The sequence below is a fragment of the Saccopteryx leptura genome, chromosome 2, assembly GCF_036850995.1.
Source record: "Saccopteryx leptura isolate mSacLep1 chromosome 2, mSacLep1_pri_phased_curated, whole genome shotgun sequence".
Classification (NCBI taxonomy): Eukaryota; Metazoa; Chordata; class Mammalia; order Chiroptera; family Emballonuridae; genus Saccopteryx; species Saccopteryx leptura.
The window spans coordinates 175,629,186-175,654,788 of NC_089504.1; the positions used below are offsets into that span (position 1 = coordinate 175,629,186).

Genomic DNA, 25,603 nt, shown 5'->3' on the forward strand with positions numbered 1-25,603 from the left:
TAAATCTGCCTCAGCTACTTACCTATGTATACTACTCAGCAAAACATTTAGACTTCTTCAGTTCAAATTCCCTCAGCAACAAAAATAAGGGTTGCCAAAATCAACTAAGTTCTAGAACTGTAAGATATTATATAAATATAATGACTTTGTGATTACTATTATTTGCTAATATTTGTTTGAAAGTAACAAAATGCTGGGCATTCTGTAAAGTACTATATGTTATTTATTTTTATTTAATCATTCCAAGAAGTTCCTAAGGAAAAAACTCTCATTTTTCTCAGCTTAAAGACAAAAAGAATGAGGCATAGTGATGTTAATTTACCTATGATCACACAGCTAATATATGCTGAGTCAGGCTTTGAAAAATAAGAACTGTCTGATTTCAGATACCAAGAACTATTGTCTGATAATGACTTTAGATGAATTTCTGATAGGTGTATTAAATGATTGACTCTAGAAGTAGAAGCACCATAGCCTTCAAGACACAAAAGAAGGAAACTGAAATGAGAATAATCTACAGGGTGTAGATATTTCTGGTACAGTAATACCAAAATCACCTCTTCTCTAATACATCTATTTTTAGGTCCAACCTTATTTCCACAATCAAATGTAATTATTTCAGCAGAATGGAAAAGGCAGTCTCTCCACTATGAAAATTCCTAGATATAAAAAGATCCTCATTTACAAAAAGTGTTTTACCATATCAAAAAGGAAGAGAGTTGTCAAGAGAAAAATGTTAACATCACTGTGTTGCAGGCTTTAATGCATCTAATTTCTTTTATCTCATGATACATAAGTGCAACTTTAGACTGATCTAAAAATCACAATAGAAGGAGAAATACATTTACCTGTTTATCTATGGGTATAAGAAGAAGAGTCAATATCTTACATATTGAAGTCTAATTTTCTTAAAACTGAGTACAGATTTGTTTGATTCAATTTATTATTGAGACTAATAAAAATAGTGTTTTAAAAATGTACATATTCAGGTCAGTTTGCATCTAGAGACATTATGCATGAGAAACATTTATAATCAAATGATAGTATGAAATATATTTGTGTTTAGTGGCAAATGTGTCTTAGAAACCTTTTAAACAGCATCTTTTAGTAAGGAAAATAAAGGGTACCAAGTACAGCGCTTTACCACAAATAGAACACAGACACCAATAATTCTGTCATTGAAGCTAAGCCAGGACATCCAAAAAATATCTCTTTGGCACCATTTCTAATCTATTACAAGTGATACTTCAGATACTCTTACTAGTGTTAAGTAATAAAAAATATATAAAAAAAATAAATAAAGCTATTTATATGCCAGAAAGCCTCTTTCATCATCTTGACTAATGGAAGAGGACAGACAAAAGCAGTTTTGTTTTTGACATTTATATCATAGAACATTATGTATTGATAAATCATTTTTTTCTATTACTTGAAATGATTTTGATTGGATATTCCATAGCTAGTATTTCAATGTACTAGATAAAAATTATTTAAACCTGGTATAAAAATAGAATTAAAAGAAATAAATATGAATGTTCTGTTTTTCATGCTTTTTAGAGAGCTTTGTAAACAACATGAGTGTTAAGATAATAAGCTAAAAACAAAACTTACCTCCAAGGACTCCGACAGTGAGGTAGAGCTCTATTACACTGGTACTAAAAGAGGCTGCAACCATTCCCGCACAGCATAGTAAACCTCCAACCATCACCACTGGCCGGCTACCATATTTATTCACCAAAACACTACTTATGGGACCTGAGTGGAGATGAGATAAGAAATATTCAGTTGCTGGGTCATTTATTTTTAAGATCATTGATTTTGAAAGCTAAGAAAGCACATTTTAATGATAAAAGGAAAACAGTAGTTTATATGGAATATAATGCCTTTTTAATACTTTCCAATCAGTTTGGTTATCTTTAACCATATATATGAAAATATAAAATAATAAATTACAACTGTTTATGACTATACTCATTTAATTTTTGATGGTAAAGTATTTCAAGAAGACAGAGCTCAACTGTCTATTTTAATAAGTGCAGGTAAATTAATGTAACAAAAACCTAGGCATTACATAAATGACTTCTGTGTGTTAGAAGTATTTTAGTATACTGTGTGCACACACACATACATATCCTTAATTATATTTGAAATTTTTTTTGTGTGACAGAGACAGAGAGAGACACAGATAGGGACAGACAGACAGAAAAGGAGAGAGATGAGAAGCATCAATTCTTTGTTGTGACACCTTAGTTGTTCATTGAGTGCTTTCTTCTATGTGCCTTGACCGGGGGGTACAGCAGACCGAGGGGCCTCTTGCTCAAACCAGCGACCTTGGGCTCAAGCTGGTGAGCTTTTGCTCAAACAAGATGAGCCCGCGCTCAGCAACCTTGGGATTTCAAACTTGGGTCCTTTGTGTCCCAGTCCGACGCTCCATCCACTGTGCCACCTCCTGGTCAGGCTATAGTTCAATCTTTTAATTAGAACTCACTATGTGAAACATGAACATTGAGGACTTGGATTCAAAAACTAATTTAATTTAGAAGAGCCAGATTGTGACTGGAAAGAAGATTTTGAAATGTCTTTGCTTATTTAATGTACGTTTTCTGGATATATGTGTATATTTTTGTGTGTGCATAAAATAGGAGTGATTAAAATAATTAAAATAATCTGTTTAAATATGTGTAAGAAGCTCTTTTGGTAATTATAAATTAAAATTGTACATATTAATAAAGTGGTGCATCTCATTTAATGCACAGTATTTTTTTCTTTAATGGTGTTTTTTATAATACCGTATTTCCCCATGTATAAGACACACCTTAATTTGGGGGCCTGAAATTTGAAAAAAAAATGTATTGCATAAAGTTATTGAACTCAAGTTTATTCATCATAAAATTCATACAACTCCTCATCCTCATGAAAAAGTGGAAATGCAAGTAAAAAAAATCTACAACCACTGTGTAAGACGCATCCGGTTTTTAGACCCCAAATTTTTCATAAAAGGGTGCATCTTATTCATGGGAAAATACTGTAATGTTACAACGTAACAATTGAAGTTTCAAGTCAATGATATTGCATACTATTTTATAAGACCTGTCAATGTGTAAATGATTTGATTTGACATTATCTTTTTTTTTTTAAAGGAGAGTCCAGAGAACTCTTCCTGCTTTTTTTAAATTTTTTAATTCATTTTTTAGAAAGGAGAGAGAGAGAGAGAAGGGGGGAGGAGCAGGAAGCATCAACTCCCATATGTGCCTTGACCAGGCAAGCCCAGGGTTTCGAACCGGCGACCTCAGCATTTCCAGGTCGACACTTTTTCCACTGTGCCACCACAGGTCAGGCCTGACATTCTCTTTTTAACTTCAAACTTGTATTTCAATTGAAATTAGGAACACAGCTTTTCTTAAAATTACTTAACTAACTCAATTTAATTCAGTTTAACTCAAATCAGTTTAATGCTTTATTTCTTTTTAAAAATTTTTATTTATTTATTTATTCATTTTTAGAGAGGACAGAGAGAGGGAGAGAAGGAGACAGAGAGAGAGAGAAGGGGGGGGGAGCTGGAAGCATCAACTCCCATATGTGCCTTGACCAGGCAAGCCCAGGGTTTCGAACCAGCGACCTCAGCATTTCCAGGTCGACGTTTTATCCACTGCGCCACCACAGGCTTAATGCTTTATTTCTTGAGCTCCCAGTATAAACCCTGTTGACATAAGACAAAGATAAATAATAAAAGCACACCTATAATCCTCAATGTATTGTTAGTCTAGAGAAAAAATAATCAAGAAGTTATTTTAAAAACTGTGATGGGTGCTGTGGTAAAAATGATACTATCAGAATAAATTCAAAGGCATTTACTAATAAGTTGGATTAATTAAAACGATCTCTTCTCAGTATCACTGATATTATATATACCTCTTTCTATGATATGCCCAGATTATTAACAAATGAGTTAACCGACTATTAGATTTTATAAATGTGTTTGTCCAAAATATGTAAATTTAAATTAGAATATAGACTATGAGTTGCAACTAAATTTGCAATATATATGAAATAAGGATATCTATGTATTGGAATAACCAGGCTTTTTTCCATTACTGTGATTAACTAAGGGTAGCCACTGAAGGAAATATTTAGAGGTCTTGGCATTTTTTTAAGTGGCTTAGATAATTTCTACATTAAAAGAAGAGTTATAATTTTTACAAATAATTTTAAGTTATATGCTTTTTAGTTAAATAATATCCTCTATGAGCTATATTTACATAATTCATCTAAAATCTTTTTTCTAGCAAAAAAAGGTATACTTTATAAGTGACTACTTAGAAATAAGACTCCTTGCTGCTTAATATTAAATACTTATAAATGTCATTAAATGTCTACTTTGCAACAGTTGTGGGTCAAAATTTGAATTATTATATAGAACATAAAATATACCCATTTTGTAAAGAATTTCTAAATGCTTATATTAGCTTAGGGAGGCATCTATGATCAGATGTAAAACAACACCATCCACTACCTTTCTCCATCCTACAAACAACTTAGTTTATTGTTATTAACAAGAGAGATAAAATTATATATATATATATTCTCATCACATGAGATTTTTATTAAACATGAGCTAGCTTCCCAGGTGCCCTTTTCTGATGAATCACATGCCTAACTATACTCTGAGCTCATTCATTCATTTATTTATTAATTCAGTCATTCCAGAAGTTTGTATTCAACATGTGTTTTCCAAGTAATCATGATGTTTAAACATTAGTTATGTCAAAAAAGAGAATTCTGTACCTGCTAATAAGTATAACTGAATCCATATCTAAGTATAGCAATTATTTTTCATCAAAATTCTTTGTTCTATTTGCTCAAGCAGTTATAAAAAATGGCATACACAAATAATGTTTTATTTCCAAAAAATTCAAAAAAGTATCATAATGTATCTAAATCAGACTACCCACTAATTTCTTCTGAGACTGCTTTCCATTCTAAGAATTTTTGGTGTCAAGTGTAATGGTGACGTTCATGCTAACATTGAAGTTGTTTAGGAGAGGTTTCTTCAGAGAGCATATTTTTTCTCCCAATGAAATAACAAAGACTGGGCTTAATTTTTTCAGCAGCTGGTTTTGACATATATGAAGTGTTGTCTAACAAGGAAACTGGTTAGAGACTTCATGCTTAAGTTTTCTGTTGGGTTCCTGGTCACACAGGCATTCATTCTGTGTCTGGCTGGCATATACCCAGATTCCAGACTTCTGGAAGGAAAGCAGACGTTAGCAGAAACTCTTTATTTCAGTTACTTCTTTGTCTTCTGAAAGCTACTCTTAACAGCTTCTTCTGTCTTTTGTGGTTGTGGTTGCATAACACTTAGTGAAAGTATATTTATTCTGTCAAGGAAGCTTTTGTGGGTTCTTATAAATTACAGAGTTTGCCCATTCTTAGAACTCCTGTTGCACTTACAGTAACACATACTTATTTCATTTGTTTAAATATTCTATTCTAAACTCTGTAAAGGTGACTGCCATATATACTATTATTATTCATCACCATTTACTGATTTATTACTCTTTGCAATCAGTGTGCTAAGAATTGTGTGTGAATTATTGTATATGATTTTCATGGTAATCTGATGAAATAATTGCTTAACTAAAGTTATGCAAGAGCTGATAAAACTGAAGTGTGCAAAATGTTTAGATAAGTTGTTCAAGATCACATCAGTATAAGTGGTCGAATGTGGCTATCAGACCAAAGTCATCTGATTATAAAACCATGCTCTTAACTATTGCACAGAAAACAGTCAACAATAGCAGGGCTATGTCACCATCCTTAGAAATACTTGATTGCAAGATTGGCTTTTGGCCGGCATCTGGGGACTTGGATTTCAGAAGTATTCCCATCATTCCCTAACTGAATCATAGTTTGTTTTACAAACAATGTGGTTTATGCTGAATGTGTGCTTTCCTTCTGGAAGTCTGGAACTTTGGTATATACTAAACAGAGAATGCCTTTGTGACCAGGAACCCAACAGAAACCTTAAGCACTGAGCCTCTCATGAGCTTCCTTGTTGGACCACACATCACACATGTCAAAACTAGTTGCTGAAGAAATTAAGCCCATCCTTTGTGATTCCATTGGGAGAAGACTCTTGGAAGTTTGCAGCTGGATTCCTCTGTGCTTCACCCCATGTGCATTTTTCTTTCCTGATTTTATTTTGCATTCTTTCCCTGTAATAAATCATAACCATGGAAGACATGGTTGAGTTCTGTGAATCTAGAAAGCCTGGGTTTGATCTTAAGGACAGTGAATGTAACTACTATTCTATATCTATCCTATTGTAAATTCTGAGTTTGCATATAGTACTTACAAAGAGATGAGTTTTTGTTAATAATTTTAAAAGTTATGACATATGTATATCTATATATGTATGTATATTAGTCTAATGTTTTATATATTGTTCTGTAGACATAGATTCATAGTGCTTGTTTTTATTTTTTTTGTATATTGCATGAGTATATAATAAATGTTGTAAGAAATTTGAAGAGTATATTATATAATGAACATTTCATAAAATATATTTGATCACCTAAAACCATGAATTGAAATTGACTATCAACTTGAACTATATAAAGTTTTTATGCACAGCATAAATACTAACAGAAGAAATGATAAAGTGCTGTAATTTATTTTTCATTTGCTTTATTTCCAATTTGTATATGTAGTATCCTGTCATATCAAATGATAAAAAGCACTAGTGCAGGACTGGGAGAGAATCCTTTGCAATTTCAGAAATTTATCTGTGTTTACTACCATAGTATTTTCTTACTAACAGAGACTTTAAATTTTAAATATTTTTCAAAGAGATTTTTTGAATTAAAAAACTGTTACTTTTAAGTTGGGCAGAGGGTGGGCTCCTCTTCATTAACTACTTGTTTGCCTGAAGTTTATTTCTGTGCTGAAGTTCAGGTTGAAAAATCTACCTGGTTTCTCTCTCCATGTGATTACCTTTCATTTAAATTAGGTAAAAAACATGAGCAGAGAGTCCCTGATAATTGGAAAGCAGCTATTGCATTTGCTTTTTGAATGGATGAAGACATAAATGCTACCCAGGTATATCATCAGTTAGCATGTGTCCTAAAATAAGTGCCTCAGTTTAACTTACTAGAGTTCATTCAGTTCCACAAGAGATGAATCTATGTCAGCTGAAGACACTCAAGAGTGTATTTGCCCAAAAATTTAATCAGTATTTTAAGTACATGAAGGTTTTGAGTGAGTGTTTTAAGTAGTTGTAGGGACTGATTAACATGGCAGTTATACTTGGTGCATAATAAGGACAGAAGATAACATGGTCCACAAACTCATCTTTGCATCTGCTGTTTCCTCTGTTGGGAATGTTCCTCCCTTTATACTTAAATGGATTTTTTTTTTATTTCTCATACTCAAACCTCTGCAGATATATCAACTCCTCAGAAAGACTGTTCACCATTTCAACAGATGAAGCTCTCAAACTTTAATAGTGTACTAAATGCTACTTTAAAATACCTCCTAATAAATTTATAGTTCATTTTTAACACTTTCTATATTAAATATTTTTCATTCTTTGCATATTTCAATGCCTTCTGCTATTGGCCTGTATGCAAGACACATTTTTGAATTTTATTTCAATGAGAAGATAGTTATGTTTGTTTGTCTTTTTCTCTTTGTATATGAACTCTTTCTATCTCTATATTCATTCAACCACAGATTGTTCCAACTAGGCATCATCACAGCTGTTTAAAAGGGATAATCATGCTACTTGTATTGGAGTGGGGGAAGTGGACCAATAGACATCTTATCCAAATCTTTTAATACAAATCAAAGGGTTTGAAAGTGATTATTCTGTATGCTCAAGGACAGAAATGCCAAGCACTTCCTTGGTGTTTAAGGTTACATTATTTTCAACCAGAAAAGACATTTTCACTTGTTTAAGGCTGGTACAATAAATAGATGATAATAAAATTTCTTAAGGATTTGAAACTTCTAAGTTCTTCATATTATAAAGCACATTTAATCCTATAACCCCTACAAAGTTGTCATTATTTCTTCATTCCCACTTTATTTTTCATTCCCATTTTATAAGAAAACTGAGGTGCAAAGTAATCACTTTTGAGGAGTGCTCAAGCACTCTGCTATAACTGCCTAGGTGAACATTTTTTTTTTTTTCTGAGAGGAATGACTAAATATCCTTTACTTGCATAATGCTTATTCTTAAAATAAAAATTGATATTTAATACTACATTACACAAAACTTATATTTGACATTCCCTGCTCTTTGCAATAATGTTTAAGAAGATAAAAAATAAGACTATAGATTGCCTACCCAAGAGCCATGCCCTCTTCTTTCTTCTTAACTGAATCCTGATTTTGTGTTATACTTAACCTTATCCGTGAGAGCCCAGGCCTAACACTTGGGGATGGGGCTGTGAATCATAAATATTACAAGCAAATCATGATAGGACCATTTCCATTATCAAATATTGGTTTAAACATATGCATTTTGTGCTCATTTATATAGTTAAGCACTCTCTGGGGACTGCTAACAAAGTATTTCTTCAGTCTTATAAAGCAATAAAATGCCCTCATATGTTCTCATGACGTGATGCATTGGAGGCACTATAGTTATCTATGGACCATGAAGAGTGCTTGAAGATCAGGCAGATGCTAGAGCCTTTGATTAGAGCAAACAGCCAATAAATCAACCAGGCCATAATATAGATATTATATATATATATAATATCATAAAATTTCTTTATTAGTTTACCAGTGGATACTGAATTTTTCCCTACTTACTATCTAGAACAGCCCAACTAACATAATAATAAAAAATCAATTTCTATTAAAAATTTTTAAAAATCTGTTAAAACCATTTCACACTAAGAAGTAGTTAACATTAACTAAATACCCTCTTTTCCTCCAAAGTTCAAAGGGTTACTTATTTCAAATAATTATCTCAGCATGATCTAACTACAGAACATTTAAAGTGATTCTGACATTTTCCAATTTGTTATTTAAATGTTGGAGTAGTTTACTCTCAATAGGGTTTTTGAAATATGGATATAAAATTCCAAATGTATCTTAAAAATATATACATATATTTCCATTAACCAGTAAAAAAAAATTCAATTTGTAAATTGAAGATTTAGATCTGTCTTAGACAGCTAATAAACAATATGACTGTTTCCAAAGGATGGTATATTCTTTCCATCTAGTCTTCAAAATTAGTTTTAAATAACATGGCCATAATGCAGTCATGAACCCTTCTGCCTAATGTAATCCCCTAAGCCAGGGGTCAGGAACCTATGGCTCGCGAGCCAGATGTGGCTCTTTTGATGGCTGCATCTGGCTCGCAGACAAATCTTTAATAAAAAAATAATAACCTTAAAAATATAAAACATTCTCATGTATTACAATCCATTTCCTACCGCTCATGTTCATGGTTGCGGGTGGCTGGAGCCAATCACAGCTGTCCTTCGAGACAACACCAAATTTTTATTGGTTAATGTGTAATGTACATGGGTCGTTGTTTGGCTCTCACAGAATTACATTTTAAAATATGTGGCATTCATGGTTCTCTCAGCCAAAAAGGTTCCCGACCCCTGCCCTAAGCTTTTAGCAGCTAAACTACTTTGTTCCTATCTCTCTTAAGATAGTAATAATCATTTTACTTTGTGGTATATTTATTTGCATATTTGCATTAATCACTAAAGTTTAAACTCTTGAGGGCAGAGGTGCAATTTTGTTCACACTTATAATTTACTTAGGCATAGGAGCAGAGGCGGATTAAGGTAGGTTGAGGACTTGGGAGCAGAAGAAAATATTGGGCCCCTTACATTAGAAAAAAGTGTAAAGTTGGGGTTTTGCGGGACCCTTCAGAAGCCGGGGCCCAGGGTGCATGCCTTGTGCTCCCGCCATTAAATCTGCCTCTGCAGAGGAGAGAGAATTTATTTGATACAGTAAAAAATGATTATCGTAAATTTAATTAAATTGTTTTCTAAGTTGATTTAGGATTGTCATATGATGTTATAATTGCCTAATTAACATGATATCAGTATATCTCATAGAAAAGGGTTTAAAAGGATATTTAATCCACTAAGTTCTATTCTCTTACCTAAACCATAATATAAAAAATTCAGCACATATGCTAAGATAAAGGTCATTTTAGAGATGTGTATATGATTTCCACTTATCTTAACTCCTTTTTATAAGTACATTGGTTTATGAGTATAAATGTTTTAAGGAAACAGAATTCCCAACTAAAGTTATGAGGTTATTCTATCCCATCATCCCTGCTATTACTGACTAGAGCATATAGAGTATACATATAGGGTAGAGAAAGATATATTTGTGTATGTGTGTGTGATAAATCCAAGGGACATAGAACCAAGTAAATTTACTTCTAGTATTTATCTTTATACTTTTTACGTGAGTTCTAGTATGTTATAAAGTACTACAGAGTAATAACAATTATTCTCTACTTTTTTCAAGGACTAAACAATAACTAATATATAAAGGAGTCCTCCCTTGGCTAATACTCTTGGTTATCAACTATGCATCCATTTTCTCCTGCTTCCTCTTTTGGGAGGACATGGATTTTTTGTAGGAGTCAACTTTTTCCCATACAGCCATATGTTCAGAGAATGAAACGCTATATTGAGGTGGTAAGAAATCTTGTTTTACTAAAAAAGCCAGTCATGGAAATCATATTCCTCTCTCCATTGTATGATTTAGGGCTAGGGCTGGGCTTATGTTACCATTCTGACCAATGAGGCCTGACCCATGATGGCGCAGTAGATAAAGTATCAACCTGAAATGGCAAGGTAGCTGGTTCGAAACCCTGGACTTGCCAGGTCAAGGTGCATATGGGAGTTGATGCTTTCCGCTCCTCCCCTGCTTCTCTCTCTCAAATGAAAAATAAAGTATTAAAAAAACAACAATTCTGGCCAATTAGATATGAATGGAAATCTACTAGCATTTCTGGGGAAGGTTCTTCTTTAAAAGAGATATAGAGAAATCACTAATTGTTGTACACATATGTTGTCTTGAACCACAACAATCATCATATGAATATAAAGAGAGCTATCCTGGCCCGGGCTGGGTAGCTCAGTTGGTTAAAGTATCTTCCTGACACGCCAAGGTGTTGGTTTGATCCTTGGTCACAGCCCTTACAAGAGTTAACCAATGGGTATATGGATAAATGGAACATTGAATCAATGTTCCTCTCTCTCTCCTTCCTCTCTCTAAAATAATAAATTAAAGAGAGAGAGAGAAAGAGAGAGAGAGAGAGAGAGAGAGAGAGAGCTGACCTAAAGAAAAGTTGAAACATAGAAGCTATCAGTCCCAAGAGCATGAGGGTGAAGCAGACTCGGAACCCTAATAATGCCATTCTATAGTCACCTAATATTTAAAATTTTTATTAAATGAGATAGTATGTTTGCTTAGTATATAAGCCTGTTGAATTTTTAAGTTGAAAGTATCCCCACAGATAAACCTGCAGTAAAATAAATTATTTTTTTCTGAAATATTGTGGTATAATGAATAATAGATTTGGAAATACCAAGAGTAATTTCAACAAAAAAGTTTGGTTTAGTCACATGTCTAACTGAAAAGCTGTTTTTCAATTTTACTTAAAAGAATTAAGTTTTTCCTTAATAGGTTGTTTTACAGGTTTCTGAAAAAAAAATGGCACATATACATTTATTGTATTACCTGAACTCATAAATTAAATGATAACTTCAAGTTAACAAAGGTTTATTGGTTTTCCTATACTTCATGGGGGTCTAGACAAAATATGTGACATCATCTAGATATGTCTTTGTGTTTGGTTTATATTTAACATCTTCATAACAAACTATTTTCATGTGTACACACATTACTTCACAAAATTTTAAGAAAGGTTAAAAATGGTTTCTGAAGTCTCATTACATATTCTTTAAATTTTTTATTGATTTTTAGAGAAAGAGAGAGAAACATTATATTGTCATTTCACTTATTTAATGTATTCTTTGTTGAATCTCACATGTGCCCCGATCAAAAATTGAGTCTGCAACCTTGGTATTGAGATGATGCTATAACCAACTGAGCTACATGGCCAGGGTTCATTATTTATTCTTAATTGCGGGACATATATGTTCTAATCCATGTAACATTGCTATTAATCTAGTAGACAATATTATCAAAAAATCATAATAAATCATTTTATATCCTTTGGCATTGTCTAGAACCTCTATAAGCAGATCTAGTTATATTAGTGTTCACAAAGAAAATCTAAAATAAATGAGTTAGTGAATAAATAAAACCCACTATTTAATAATAAATATTGTACGCTATTCGTATCTTTTACAATGAGGAATAAACACATTCTGAAGAGTACCACATGCTACTTGTAGCAATAGCACCTGCAGTGAAGGCCACAGAGCAACAAATATAAGCAACAAATACTGGTTTACAGAAGCAGCATTTTTTTTCTTAAATAACAATATTTAAGAAAAAAATGAAAGTACTTGCAGCATATTTTTATTTTAAAAAATCTTAGAATGTGAGAAATAATATAAAAAATAAAGAAATAACTATAAACATCTGGAAATGTGAGTTCCATCCAAAACTAAAAAATGGGAATTATACTATATTTGATAGAAAAATATAAAAAAATTACTTTTAGTAAGCTTAAGATCACTAAATAGAAGGCCAGTGGAGATGTCAGGAGGAGAGATGGAATCTCTGGAGAAGACTGATAATAAATATATAGTTGAGGTCATTGAAACTAGTCATGAAGGGTAACCCCGAGGTGGGAAGGGACAGGCAAATGTGTAACACTGGTGATCCTTAACAGGCATGAGATTCAAATACCAGCAAATTAAAATTTTAATGGAGAAAAATATATGGAAAAGTAAGAAGTATCTCTATTGTAGAGTGAGGAGTATCCCTAATCCTTACTCAATCGAGATTACAGAAAGTGTTTTAGTGGTTTACCAATTAGAATCAGCAAGTCTCACTCAGGTCAACAAGTTTATGCTGACTTCAAGTAAAAAGAAACTTGTGAATACCAAACAAAAAAAACCAAGCAAATAAATACCCACCTACATTATCAGAGCATATTTTTAACTGTCTGTATTTAAGGTGCACAACATGATGTTTCAATATATGTATACATTGTGAAATGATTACCACAGTCAAGCTAGTTAACACATCAATCACCTCACAGGTATTTTTATGTGTATGTGTGGTGGTGACACTTGAGAGTTACTCCTTTAGCAAATTTCAAGTATAGAATACACTATTTTTAACTAGTGTAGTTATCATACAGAACCTTAGGTCTCCAGAATCATTTATCTTATAATGGATGGTTTGACCAATATCTCATATTCTCCACAATTCCCCACCCCTGGTAACCCCTGTTCTGTTCTCTGGTTCTGACTTCAACTTTTTTAGAGACAACCGTAAGTGATATATCACACAATATTTGTCTTTCTGTGTTAGGCTTATTTCACTTAGCATAATATCTTCCAGGTTATCTATGTTGTTGCAAGGATAAGACTTTTTTTTCTTCGGGCTCTCTTATATTTACAGACACTTAGATGTTTCCAGATCTTGGATACTGTAAATAATACCACAGTGAACATGGGAACAAAGATATCTCTTTGAGGTGGTGATTCTATATCCCCTTGATATGGTGATTTTATATACCCTTTGGATATATACCCAGCAGTAAGATTGCTGATCACATGGTAGTACTATTTTTAATTTTTTGGAAAACTTTCATATTGTTTTCCATAATCACTGTAACAATTTAAATTGCCTCCAACAGTGTATGAGGATTCTCTTTTCTCCTCATTCTCACCAGCATTTGTTATCTCTCGTCTTTTTAATAATAGTTCTTGTAAGAGATGTGAGATAATATTTCATTATGATTTTGATTTGAAATTTCCTGATGATCAATAATGTTGAGCACCTTTTTATGTACCTGTTGGCTATTTGTATGTCTTCTTTGGAAAAATGTCTGTTCAAGTCTTTTGCCCATCAGAGCTTTTTAACTGAGGTAAAATCTATTCTTATAGAAGAACACATTTATTTTCATGGGAATTTGAAGAACTGTTAGTATTTGCTGAATGGAATCAGAGATGCTAAACATTCTGCAATGAACAAGACCTACCCCACAAAGATTTGTCTAATCCTAAATTCCATTAAATTGTCATTGAAATACTCTGGGCTAGATAAATTGAAGCGGATTATATAAAGAAGAGAATTCTTTCATACATAACATTTGATACAATGTTATATGAGAAATGGTTAAAAAAAGTATATATTTCTACTGGAAAAATAGGATTTAGGAAACACATAATAGTTTTATTATTTAAAAAACTTTCAATTGAGAGAGTTATTAGAATAGACAAAAGTTACAAAAAGTTGCTGTTGTATAGAAAGAAAGTCTTAATTTTTTAAAAGGTAGTTATTGGCCCTTAAACTGTTCAAGTAAAAGTTATGTCATATATATTAAAAATATTTTTTTAAAGTTTTTTAAAAAATTTTATTTATTTTTAGAGAGGAGAGAGATAGAGAGAAGGGGGAGGAGCTGGAAGTATCAACTTCCATATGTGCCTTGACCAGGCAAGCCCAGGGTTTCGAACCAGGGACCTCAGCATTTCCAGGTTGACACTTTATCCACTGTGCCACCACAGGTCAGGCTATATTAAAAATATTGTAGAGCAATTTAATGACTGAAGTTTGGTTCGATATTTATAGTTTTTTTTTATCCTAAGATTTTCAAATAAAATATTTCATATATCTTAAAAATAAAAGGTACAATTTAAAATACGCTAAATTACAAATTCTTTACATAACTAATTCAAGTTTAATTGTGACATATTTTTTAAGGTAAATTTACCAGGGTTTTTTTTTTTTTTAATATTTATTTATTTATTTAAGAAAGGCAGGGGCAGAGAGAGAGACAGGAACATTGAGCTGCTCCTGTATGTGCCCTGACCTGGAATCGAACCGGCAACCTCCGTGCTCCAGGATGACACTCCAACCAACTGAGCTATGTGGCCAGGGCTACTAGGGGTTATTTTTAAGTTTAATTGCTTACATTCTTTAAAAAAATGTATTTTAATTATCAAAAATTGTTTCTTAGAATAAACATGCAACCTATAGCTTCATTATTGGGTAAAGCACTAAATCGGATTTTCTTTTTGTTGATTTTGCTATAGTGTAGTGTTAACAGTCATTATTCATGGAATTTATTATAATTTTTATAGCATCTTTGAAAATGACATGACTGGAAAAGATGTTAGAAAAGCACAGAACTTCAAAAAGATGCAAGTAAATATCAGCATTTCAGAACATACAAAGTTAATTCCTGCTCAAGTTAATAAGAATCAGCTCTATTAATTAGTTGCTCATCAAAACTTAGATGTTTAATGATAGAATATTACTTGGCCATAAAGAAGATAAATTGTTGCCATTTGCAACAGCATAGATGATCTGGAGAATATTACACGAAGTGAGATAAGTCAGACAGAAAGACAAGAATCATATGATTTCACTATTATATGGGATATAAAACAAAAAGCAACAAACAAACCAACAAACACATAGAGACAGACAACAGAATGGTGGTTGCCAGAGGAATAAGGGGGGTAGAGGGAAGATAAAAAAAGAAAAGGGAGTCAAATACAAGCTACTGAAAGGAAACTAGACTTCGGATTGTGAGCACACAATAGAATATATAGATGTATTTAAAGTTGTACACTTAAAATTTAGATACAGGTGATCTTCGGGTTATGACACAGTTCTGTTCCTATGACAGTAAGTAACCCAAATTTTGGTGTAAATCAAAACATACCCTAGCCTAAGTCACTTACCTATCCTAACACAGTTGTAAAATCACAATCTAGAACATAAAAACACAACTAAGCCTCAGAAAAGGAAAAGAACATAAATATACTCTGTACTGTAGTAACAAAAAGAATGACCAAAAAAAGAGTGTAAAAAATTTCTTACCTTTATTTCTGTGGTTGGCTTGTACACTGGAAGGGGCATTACAAGGTGGGAGAGAGTGACCTACTGGGAGGAGGAGCTGGAGAGGCAGGAGAACCTGCTGGAGATACTGGGTCAGGTGATTGCCTAAAGAACATGTAGGAGATGCTGGAGATAATTCTACCTGCACTACAGGTGTTTCTTCTCAAGAAACAGCTGATGTAGAGGGTACAGGATCTGTTGCTGGCCTCGCTACCTTCTTAAAAATTGTTCCAGGCTATTCTGGAAGGTTGATGACTTCTCTTCCAAAATCTACCTATAGCATTACAAGGTATCCATAACAGTTCTGTAAATCTTACCGAATCTGTCATTACTGGGGTCCTCAGCCTAAATTTTGCCAACCCATCCTCTACCATAGAAAAACATTCTGCCAAACTTTTACTAGTAAATCTCTTGGGTTCTGGAGTTTCTATTTCTTTCTCTTCAATCAGCTGCTTCTCCAGCTTACTGAGGTCCTCAACAGACAGCTCTTCTCCATGTGATGCCAGTAGCTCTGTGACATCCTCAGCCTCCACCTCCAAATTAAGCTATTTATCCATGGCAGCAACCTTCTCTGTTTTAGCCTCCACTGACTTCTCAAAGCCATGGAGGTCATACACAACCTGGGGACACAGTTTTTTCCACACATCATTTAAGTTTGCTGTCTCAATTTTTAAAAATTTTTATAGGAGTGAGTGTCATAAACTTGAAACATCATATGCCAACACTGTCGTAACCCTAGGACCCCCTTTAATATTATTGACTAATTTACCCCAATGAATTTAATTTTTTAAAAATTAGATGTTTAGTACTCTACTGGGAAGATATTACATGGAGATACTCTACCAAAAATTATGTAGTAGATGAATGGTTTCTCATTTCAAATTGAGACATAAGTGAATAAATAATAATGTGGTTTAGTAAGGTGGCAAAAAAATGGTTATGGTTCTATAACCTTGGGCATATCTCTGAATATCTCCAGTATTCAACCAGTCAATAATCTGTGCTCAAGCCGTCATGGGGATATTACTTTCAAAGAGAGATAGATTCTCACATCAAAAAGTTCTCAAAAAGAAAAATGAGAATTAGTAACTGAGAGTGGTTCAGACACATAGAGAAACTGTAATCTGATAATGTTATTATGGCTGTCTCAAGACAGTTACAGGAAAGAAGCATTTAAGATTACCTCAGAGAAATTTAACAGTGGATAAGAGGGAAGGCATTATAGACAGAAAAAGAGTGGTATGACTCAATAAATGGAAACTTCTCTACATAAGTGGTTTTCAAAAGAGTTGTACTTACTCTTAGAGGTAATGGAAATTTTCCAAAGGGTATATGGCTCAGCATAAGAAACTGTTTAACTTGAAATGCCAAACTGCAAATGTTCATTGATAAGGTAGGTACTCATGATATGGTATTCAGAGAGCATTCTATGCTTCAAAAGAAAAAGAGGCAACTCATGTACACAGACAACACTGTGGAGATTGTCAGGGTAGGGAGTAGGTGGAGGAGGTTGTAGGGGAATAAATTGTAATGGATGTAGAATGGGGTGTTGACCACACAATACCTTGTATAACAATGTGCTAGAGTTGAGCACCTGATACCTTGTGTGATTGTTAACCAGTGTCACCCTAATAAAATTCAATGTAAAAAAAACTGTACCCTAAGATTAGTTATCATTATTTTCGTTATTAGTTAAAAAGAAACAAAATAATTTATGTTTTCCAAAGATAAAAGAAGAAAAAAAATTGAATAGACTCAAATGCAACAAAGTGTGAGGTAAATTACTATCTTCTGCATGTTTACACATCAATTACTAGTAAGAGAATCACAAATGAACTGAGATTTTGTTACATTACAAATAATAACGTAAGCAATTTTATGTCAATTAAGTTGAATTTAAGTAGTAAATGTATCCCCCCAAATATTCAAGACTTGGGAATCTGTTATCAGGCATTGAGAAAAAGAAACTAAATCCTATCCACTGATCCTTTAACAATGAATAGTTCTGTGTTCCTGGGTCTTGCTCTAAGCGGCACTGAATGAAGGCTATAGAGATCAAGACAAATTTCAAATATTCTACCTGCAAACACAAGTACATTTTGCAATAATCTCTACAATTAAACATAGTATTGTCAAGTTACAAGTGATTATGTTTTGCAAATAAAATTAAATATCGGGTCACCAGCTTGAGCATAGGGGTCACTGGCTTAGTTTAAGCACCTGCAGTACAAAGGCACATGTGAGAAGCAATCAGTGAACAACTAACATGAAGCAACTATGAGTTGATGCTTCTCATGTCTTTCCTCCCCCTCTCTATTCCTTTCTGTTTCTCTCTCTAAAAAACTAAAAATAAAACAATAATTAAATATTAGCAGAATTAAAAACTAGCTGGTTAAAAATACATTGGTTTAACACAAAAAATATGTGTACAATGTTACCCAATATTTAAATAATGATAACAAAGCCATCAACCAATCCGCATCTTGCTTTAAGTCTTTTTACTATCTCCTGGGTCAGGATTACTGTGACGCTAGAGCAGTCTGGCTCCAGAGCCCTGCACTTGCCTGGATCCCTCACAAGGTCATAAGTTTAGGAAAATATCTAAAAATGTACTTTTATATTTTTCTCAAAAAGTTGCCTCCAAATGTTATGAAATTTCAAGGACTATAAAAATCTATAACTATTCCTAGAAATGCCAGTATTTTTGGTTGCAATAGAAATGAATCTCTTAGTTTTAGACTTGGTTTCATAAAAATCTACTAACTGAATTGTTTTTACTTGGAATAGTTGAGTTATCTTGTTTATGTACTTTTAAGTGACTGTAACCTTTGGTTTTTAAGCTAATGTAACCCTCCACAGAATTGAAAATATTCTTGGTGCTAACAAGAACATAATTTTATTTTCACTATGACTGCTGAGAACATAGGCCATCTATTTCTGATCAACAAATAACTCATAAGAAAAACATGATGGCTAGGGTCAATGTGATGCTTATATTAGTAATGCATAATTGAAGAAACAAAAAGTTTATAAGAACAGACAATATAATTCTGCTGAGAAGACAGTTTTTAATATTTGCATAATTTACTCCTATATAACATTGCATTTTTCTATCACTCAGAAGCAGAACAAAGCATTCTTTTTCTTTTTTTGACAGAGACAGAGAGAGGAACAGATAGGTATAGACAGACAGGAAGGGAGAGAGATGAGAAGTATCAATTCTTCATTGTGGCACCATAATTTTTCAATGATTGCTTTCTCATATGTGCCTCGATGGGGGGGGGGGGGGGAGCACAGCTCACAGCTGTGATCCTTTGCTCCAAGCCAGCAACCTTTGGGCTCAAGCCAGAGACCATGGGGTCATGTCTATGATCCCATGCTCAAACTAGTGACCCCGTGCTCAAGCCGGTGAGCACTCACGCCAGTGACCTCGGGGTCTCAAACCTGGGTCCTCTGCATCCCAGTCTGACACTCTATCCACTGTGCCACTGCCTGGTCAGTCAGAACAAAGCTTTTTGAATTAAAATGTTTCCCTAATTTTAATCCCAAATTTATCTAACCAAATATTTCCTTTTCTATCTTAAACTCATAAGTCTCTAGAGAGATATCTATTTCTATTTACTTTTTAAAACACTGTGTCTCTTTTTTGAAGTCTAGATAATTTTTTTCTTAGTCTAATGATTTGTAGAGAAATAGTGAAACATAAGTAGAATTTATAATTTCATAATTCCCTAGTTTGGTCCAGATGTATTAAGAAAGATGCCCCTAAGTATAAAGTATATTGTATTTTAATGAGTGTTGAATGTTTCTAAGAACATAATCTCCTATGAAAAATGTATCTTTAAATACGGATGGGTAGGTAGGTAGGTAGATATATAAATGATAGATTTTCATATATGTACTGTACTAGATACTTCTTTCCATAAGTACTATGATGGGATGTTTGCTTATTTTATGATTTTAAAAAAAATAAGAGTTCCAAGTTACATGCTTGTCATTATATTCATAGGTAATAATTATCACAAAATGGATTAATATATATCTACTTTCAGAATACACAGAAGTCGTTCTTTAAATAGAAAAAAATTCATCTAGAAAAGTCATGATAAATTTGATTGACCCAAGAATATCTTTTAAAAAAAATCATTAAAATATTGTTATCCTCAAGTAATCTGACAAATGATGTGTTTATTTTTCATAACTCAAAGCCTAAGAATCAGTTAACTGTGAAATATAGACTTATTTTAAAAAAGAGAAACAGAAATGTGTATATGAAACTACAACAGTGATGGATAATTATCACAATTGACAAATGCAGTAAATTTGCAGGATTTAGCCTTGGTTGTGTAGCCCAGTTGGTTAGAGCATCGTCTCCATATGCCAAGGTTGCAGGTTCAATCCTGGTCAGGGAATGTACAGAATCAACCAACTAATGCATAATAAGTAGAACAACAAATCAGTGTTCTTTCTTTCCCATCCTCTCTCTTTAAAATCAATTAATAAAAATTAAGAAATCTTTGTAAGATCTAAAAGTACTACTAAAACTCATATTAGTGGACCATGGTTTACACAGTATTTTCAAGTATACACTATGTACATATAAAATAGATAATCATTACTGACTCAATTTATATTCAACTGGGTATGTCTATTTTTAATTTGTTAAGTATAAAAGTCTTAAAAACAATTTATATACAGGATAGAAGAATTCTCTTAATCCCAGTCAATTCACCTAATGATCAGAAAAAACATGCTATAGCAATTTTACAAAATACTGGCTTTAAATGGTAATCTGCAGTTGTATACAGCAGTGGTTCCCAATCTTTTTTGGGCCACGAACTGGTTTAATGTCAAAACATATTTTCACGGACCGGTCTTTAGGGTGGGATGGATAAATGTATCATGTGACCGAGACAAACATCAAGAGTGAGTGTTAGATGGATGTAACAGGGAATCTGGTCATTTTTTAAAAATAAAACATTGGCCCTGGCCGGTTGGCTCAGCGGTAGAGCATCGGCCTAGCGTGCGGAGGACCCGGGTTTGATTCCCGGCCAGGGCACACAGGAGAAGCGCTCATTTGCTTCTCCACCCCTCTGCCGCACTTTCCTCTCTGTCTCTCCCTTCCCCTCCCGCAGCCAAGGCTCCATTGGAGCAAAGATGGCCCGGGCGCTGGGGATGGCTCTGTGGCCTCTGCCTCAGGCGCTAGAGTGGCTCTGGTCGCAACATGGCGACACCCAGGATGGGCAGAGCATCGCCCCCTGGTGGGCAGAGCACCGCCCCTGGTGGGCGTGCCGGGTGGATCCCGGTCAGGCGCATGCGGGAGTCTGTCTGACTGTCTCTCCCTGTTTCCAGCTTCAGAAAAATGAAAAAATAAATAAATAAATAAATAAAAAATAAAACATTGTTCAGACTTAAATATAAATAAAATGGAAATAATGTAAGTTATTTATTCTTTCTCTGTGGACCAGTACCAAATGGCCCACAGACCGGTACCGGTCCGTGGTCTGGGAATTGGGGACCACTGCTATACAGTATATGAAATGTACAGATCCAACTCAAAAGATGGATACATTGTGTGTGACAAAGTGAAGTCTATATGTAATATATCACACAGCACATGTACTCTGATATAATGTTTTTAAAAAGTTCTGACAACTTTTATGGTCAAATTTCAAATAGAGCCTGACCAGGCGGTGGCACAGTGGATAGAGCGTTGGACTGGGATGCAGAGGACCCAGGTTTGAGACCCCGAGGTCTCCAGCTTGAGCGAGGGCTCATCTGGTTTGAGCAAAAGCCCACCAGCTTGAACCCAAGGTTGCTGGCTCCAGCAAGGGGTTACTAGGTCTGCTGAAGGCCTGCGGTCAAGGCACATATGAGAAAGCAATCAATGAACAACTAAGGTGTTGCAACACACAATGAAAAACTAATGATTGATGCTTCTCATCTCTCTCTGTTCCTGTCTGTCTATCCCTCTCTTTGACTCTCTCTGTCTCTGTAAAAAAAAAAAAAATTCAAATAGACTTTGTAAATTAGTGACTTAAATTAATCCTATCAGCTCTGTAATTCAGTTTTAAGTCTAATGACTATACACTACTTTACGGAATCTTTGGAGAATCAAATGATATAATGCGCATGTAAGAGTTTTGTAACTGTTAAAGAAATAAACTCTGTTCCTCTCCCCACACCAACATCTCCTCTGCTTATACCTGTTTCAGCCAGAGTTGTACAACTCCATCTACTTGTACCTACTCCAGGCCTTGAAAGAAAAAATTACTAATCTGCTTAAAGTATGAAAATGAATTGATATTGACTACTTTAAAATAGGCCAGGCACACAATACTTCGATGGGTGCACTTAAAGGTAACAACAGTAATGATTCATTAACTTAATCTGCTTTTACTGGGCTCAGTATTAAATGTGAAATCATCTTCTCACTCTACCTTCTAAACTTTCCTTAGGCTTTAACTACTAAGAGGATTGCAAGTCCAAAATTCTAGACTAGAATTCTTTAATAATTATAAAACAGACAAGCCCTTCCTAGCATTTTGAGCTATATATTGCTGATGCTTCAAACCAGTTGATTCACAAATATTGTTTTATTCAAACCTCTGAAATAAAATTTGCTCTGCTATTGTAGTTCTGATTTTATTCAGTGACATCATTATCTATTCATTCTTGCCAGAAACTTAAACATCATAATAGAGTACTTCTTGTTTCCTATCTGACATCAAATTATTTACAAAGTACTGTCAATTTTAATTCCTAAATATACCATTTCCTTCTTTTCATCCTTCTTTTGTTTCCTTACATAAGTTTACACCACCTTTTACAAGGCACAAATAGATGGCCGGAGTGATCTTTCAAAAAGCATATTATTGGCCCTGGCCGGTTGGCTCAGCGGTAGAGCTTCAGCCTGGCATGCGGGGGACCCAGGTTCAATTCCCGGCCAGGGCACATAGGAGAGGCACCCATTTGCTTCTCCACCCCCCCTCCTCCTTCCTCTCTGTCTCTCTCTTCCCCTCCCGCAGCCAAGGCTCCATTGGAGCAAAGATGGCCTGGGCGCTGGGGATGGCTCCTTGGCCTCTGCCCCAGGCGCTAGAGTGGCTCTGGTCTCTGCAGAGCGACGCCCCGGAGGGGCAGAGCGTCGCCCCCTGGTGGGTAGAGCGTTGCCCCTGGTGGGCGTGCCGGGTAGATCCCGGTCGGGCGCATACGGGAGTCTGACTGTCTCTCCCCGTTTCCAGCTTCAGAGAAATACAAAAAAAAAAAAAAGCATACTATTGATCATGGTTTTTCTTCTTAAAACCCTTAAATGACTGCTTACCAGCTTCAGAATAAAGACTAACAACTTGAAAAGGAAATATGGCCCATTCATCACATTACCTGTTTTTACTTCACAATTTTTCACTTTGTCTTTTACATTTGTTCATGATCTATTATCTTTGTGAATGTTCTTTTAATACATCTTTTAAATATTGATGGCCCTGGCCAGTTTGCTTAATGGATAGAATATCAATCTGCCATATGGATTTCCTGAGTTCAATTTCTTTTCAGGGCACACAGGAGAAGCAATCATCTACTTCCTTCTCCCTCCCTCTTCCCCTTCTCTTCCTCATCTTCTCCTGCAGCCAGTGGCTCAATTGGTTCAAGCATAAATGCCGGCAATTAGGATAGCTCAGTTGATTTGAGTGTCAGCTCCAAACGGGAGTTGCCAGGTGGATTTCAGTGGGGATGCATGTGGGAGACTGTCTCACTATCTCCTCCCCTCTCACCTAAATATATATGATATATAATAAACAAAATAAAATTAAGCTTCCTATTCTCTTAGCACATCCATTCTAACTTTCTGTCTGGAATGCCTCTTTGCCAACATATATAATGCCTATATAAGTATAAAAATTTATATTAAAGGTAACCACTATCTACACTTTATCTCCCAGGAGGAAATATCTGCTTCTTTACTCATGCATGTATCATAATGGGTATGGTTCTGAATTATGGATGTATTATTTTGATTTTGATACATCTGCTTCCCTGGCCAGCATGTGAATTATTTTGTGTCATTAATTGTAGGTTTGGTGACTAACCCACAGAATTTTTACTTGTTGCTTATTTATGTAGTTTCTTCCATTATTATATTTGTTGACTAAAATTTAAACTTGATATTTAATGAATTTTGTATCAATTCTTAGAGCAATTTTCCTTCATACCCACTGTCACTAACATCATTATAATAGACACTGTAATAAACTCTCCAACATTCATCCCAAGTCCAGATGAAAGGTTTAGACCTTTAATACAGTGACAGTAACGTCATCCATCTTGCATGTGCAGATGATTAGAATTAAACTTATCTGAGCCAAAGAAATGGAAGAAATTATTCAGGACTTCTAGAGTAAAATGCAGTTGACAATGCAGAGCTTGTCATGTAAGGTTATGGTGTAGTCACATTTGTTATTAGCATGTTTCCCTAAGTCAGATAGAGTAAATTGCCTGAATGAATCTTAAAGGCAAATAAAATAAAATTAAAAATTACATGTTTTGTCAATAAAACTTTGGTGTTTTTAAAAATTACTGTAGATGAACTATTTTTTAATTTAGAGGTAAATAATTTACAATGTTTGCCTTTTGTCCTGATTCCTTACTTGTAATTATTCTAACTTCTCTTTCTCTAGTGTTAACTACTAAATTTCTCTTTTTATCACAATGTTGCTAATTACTAGTGAAACAATGTAGTGAGTCCAACTGTTCATATGTGTTTTCCTCTGGTACATCAAGCATTGCTCCTTCTGCAGCTCATGTTTTACATATTAAGCTCTGAAGGAGTGATTCCTTCTTTATCAGAATAATTTCTGTGCATTGACTCATCTACTTGTTTAATGACTTACAGACATACGATTTCTTGTAAGCAGAAAGATCCTTTCTTAAATTTCTAATAAATGTAGCTTTAGTTAGTAAAACAAAGCTAAAATAGAAAAAATGCTTAAAAAATTAACTAAAGTTAACTGTGAAATTAACTGAAGATTTATAAATAAAGCAAAAAATAATATGCTTAAAAAAGGGAACCTCCAAAATATATTTTTATCCATTGACAAAGATATTGATGAATTTACAGCCTAATGACATCAGTCATTTTTCTTCCTTACTTTTTTTCTGTAACCTAGAAGACATCTATACAACTTCATGTTTATAAATAAAATTTTGTTTTCTGTAAATTCTTTGTATTGTGTTCTTCCACTTAGAGTTTATCTCTTCAACTATGACAATGTCTGCAGATACATAACTATTTTAAACCTTTCTATTTCCATGAACTTCCATTATGCTATTTTTCCTCATCTTCAATTCTTTCCATTGTGAAACACCCCTGTGCGTTCCCCACTTTCATAGTAATTATTCACTTGCCATCTTAGGTTACCAACTGGGGACACTGTGAAGACTGGCTGGCAGCAAAGTGAACACTGAAGAAGCACCTCTTTCATCTAAGTCCTAAAATTAACTGTAAACCAACTAATCAATAGCATAAAGTCAGTGTTCTTAGCTATAGTTTGGCATCATGGGCTCCTAG

At 34.1% G+C, this 25,603-nt stretch overlaps 1 protein-coding gene across 2 annotated transcripts in view; it reads right to left on the reverse strand.

Moving 5' to 3' along the window:
* The window catches only part of SLC16A7 (solute carrier family 16 member 7), a 204,443-nt gene that overhangs the window by 10,429 nt on the left and 168,411 nt on the right, over nucleotides 1–25,603 (reverse strand). For both annotated transcript variants that reach the window (XM_066369330.1, XM_066369328.1), the window contains one exon: nucleotides 1,612–1,755. In XM_066369330.1, the coding sequence (XP_066225427.1) occupies nucleotides 1,612–1,705 (94 nt within the window). In that variant the 5' untranslated portion in view covers nucleotides 1,706–1,755. The remainder of the gene's footprint in view (nucleotides 1–1,611; nucleotides 1,756–25,603) is intronic.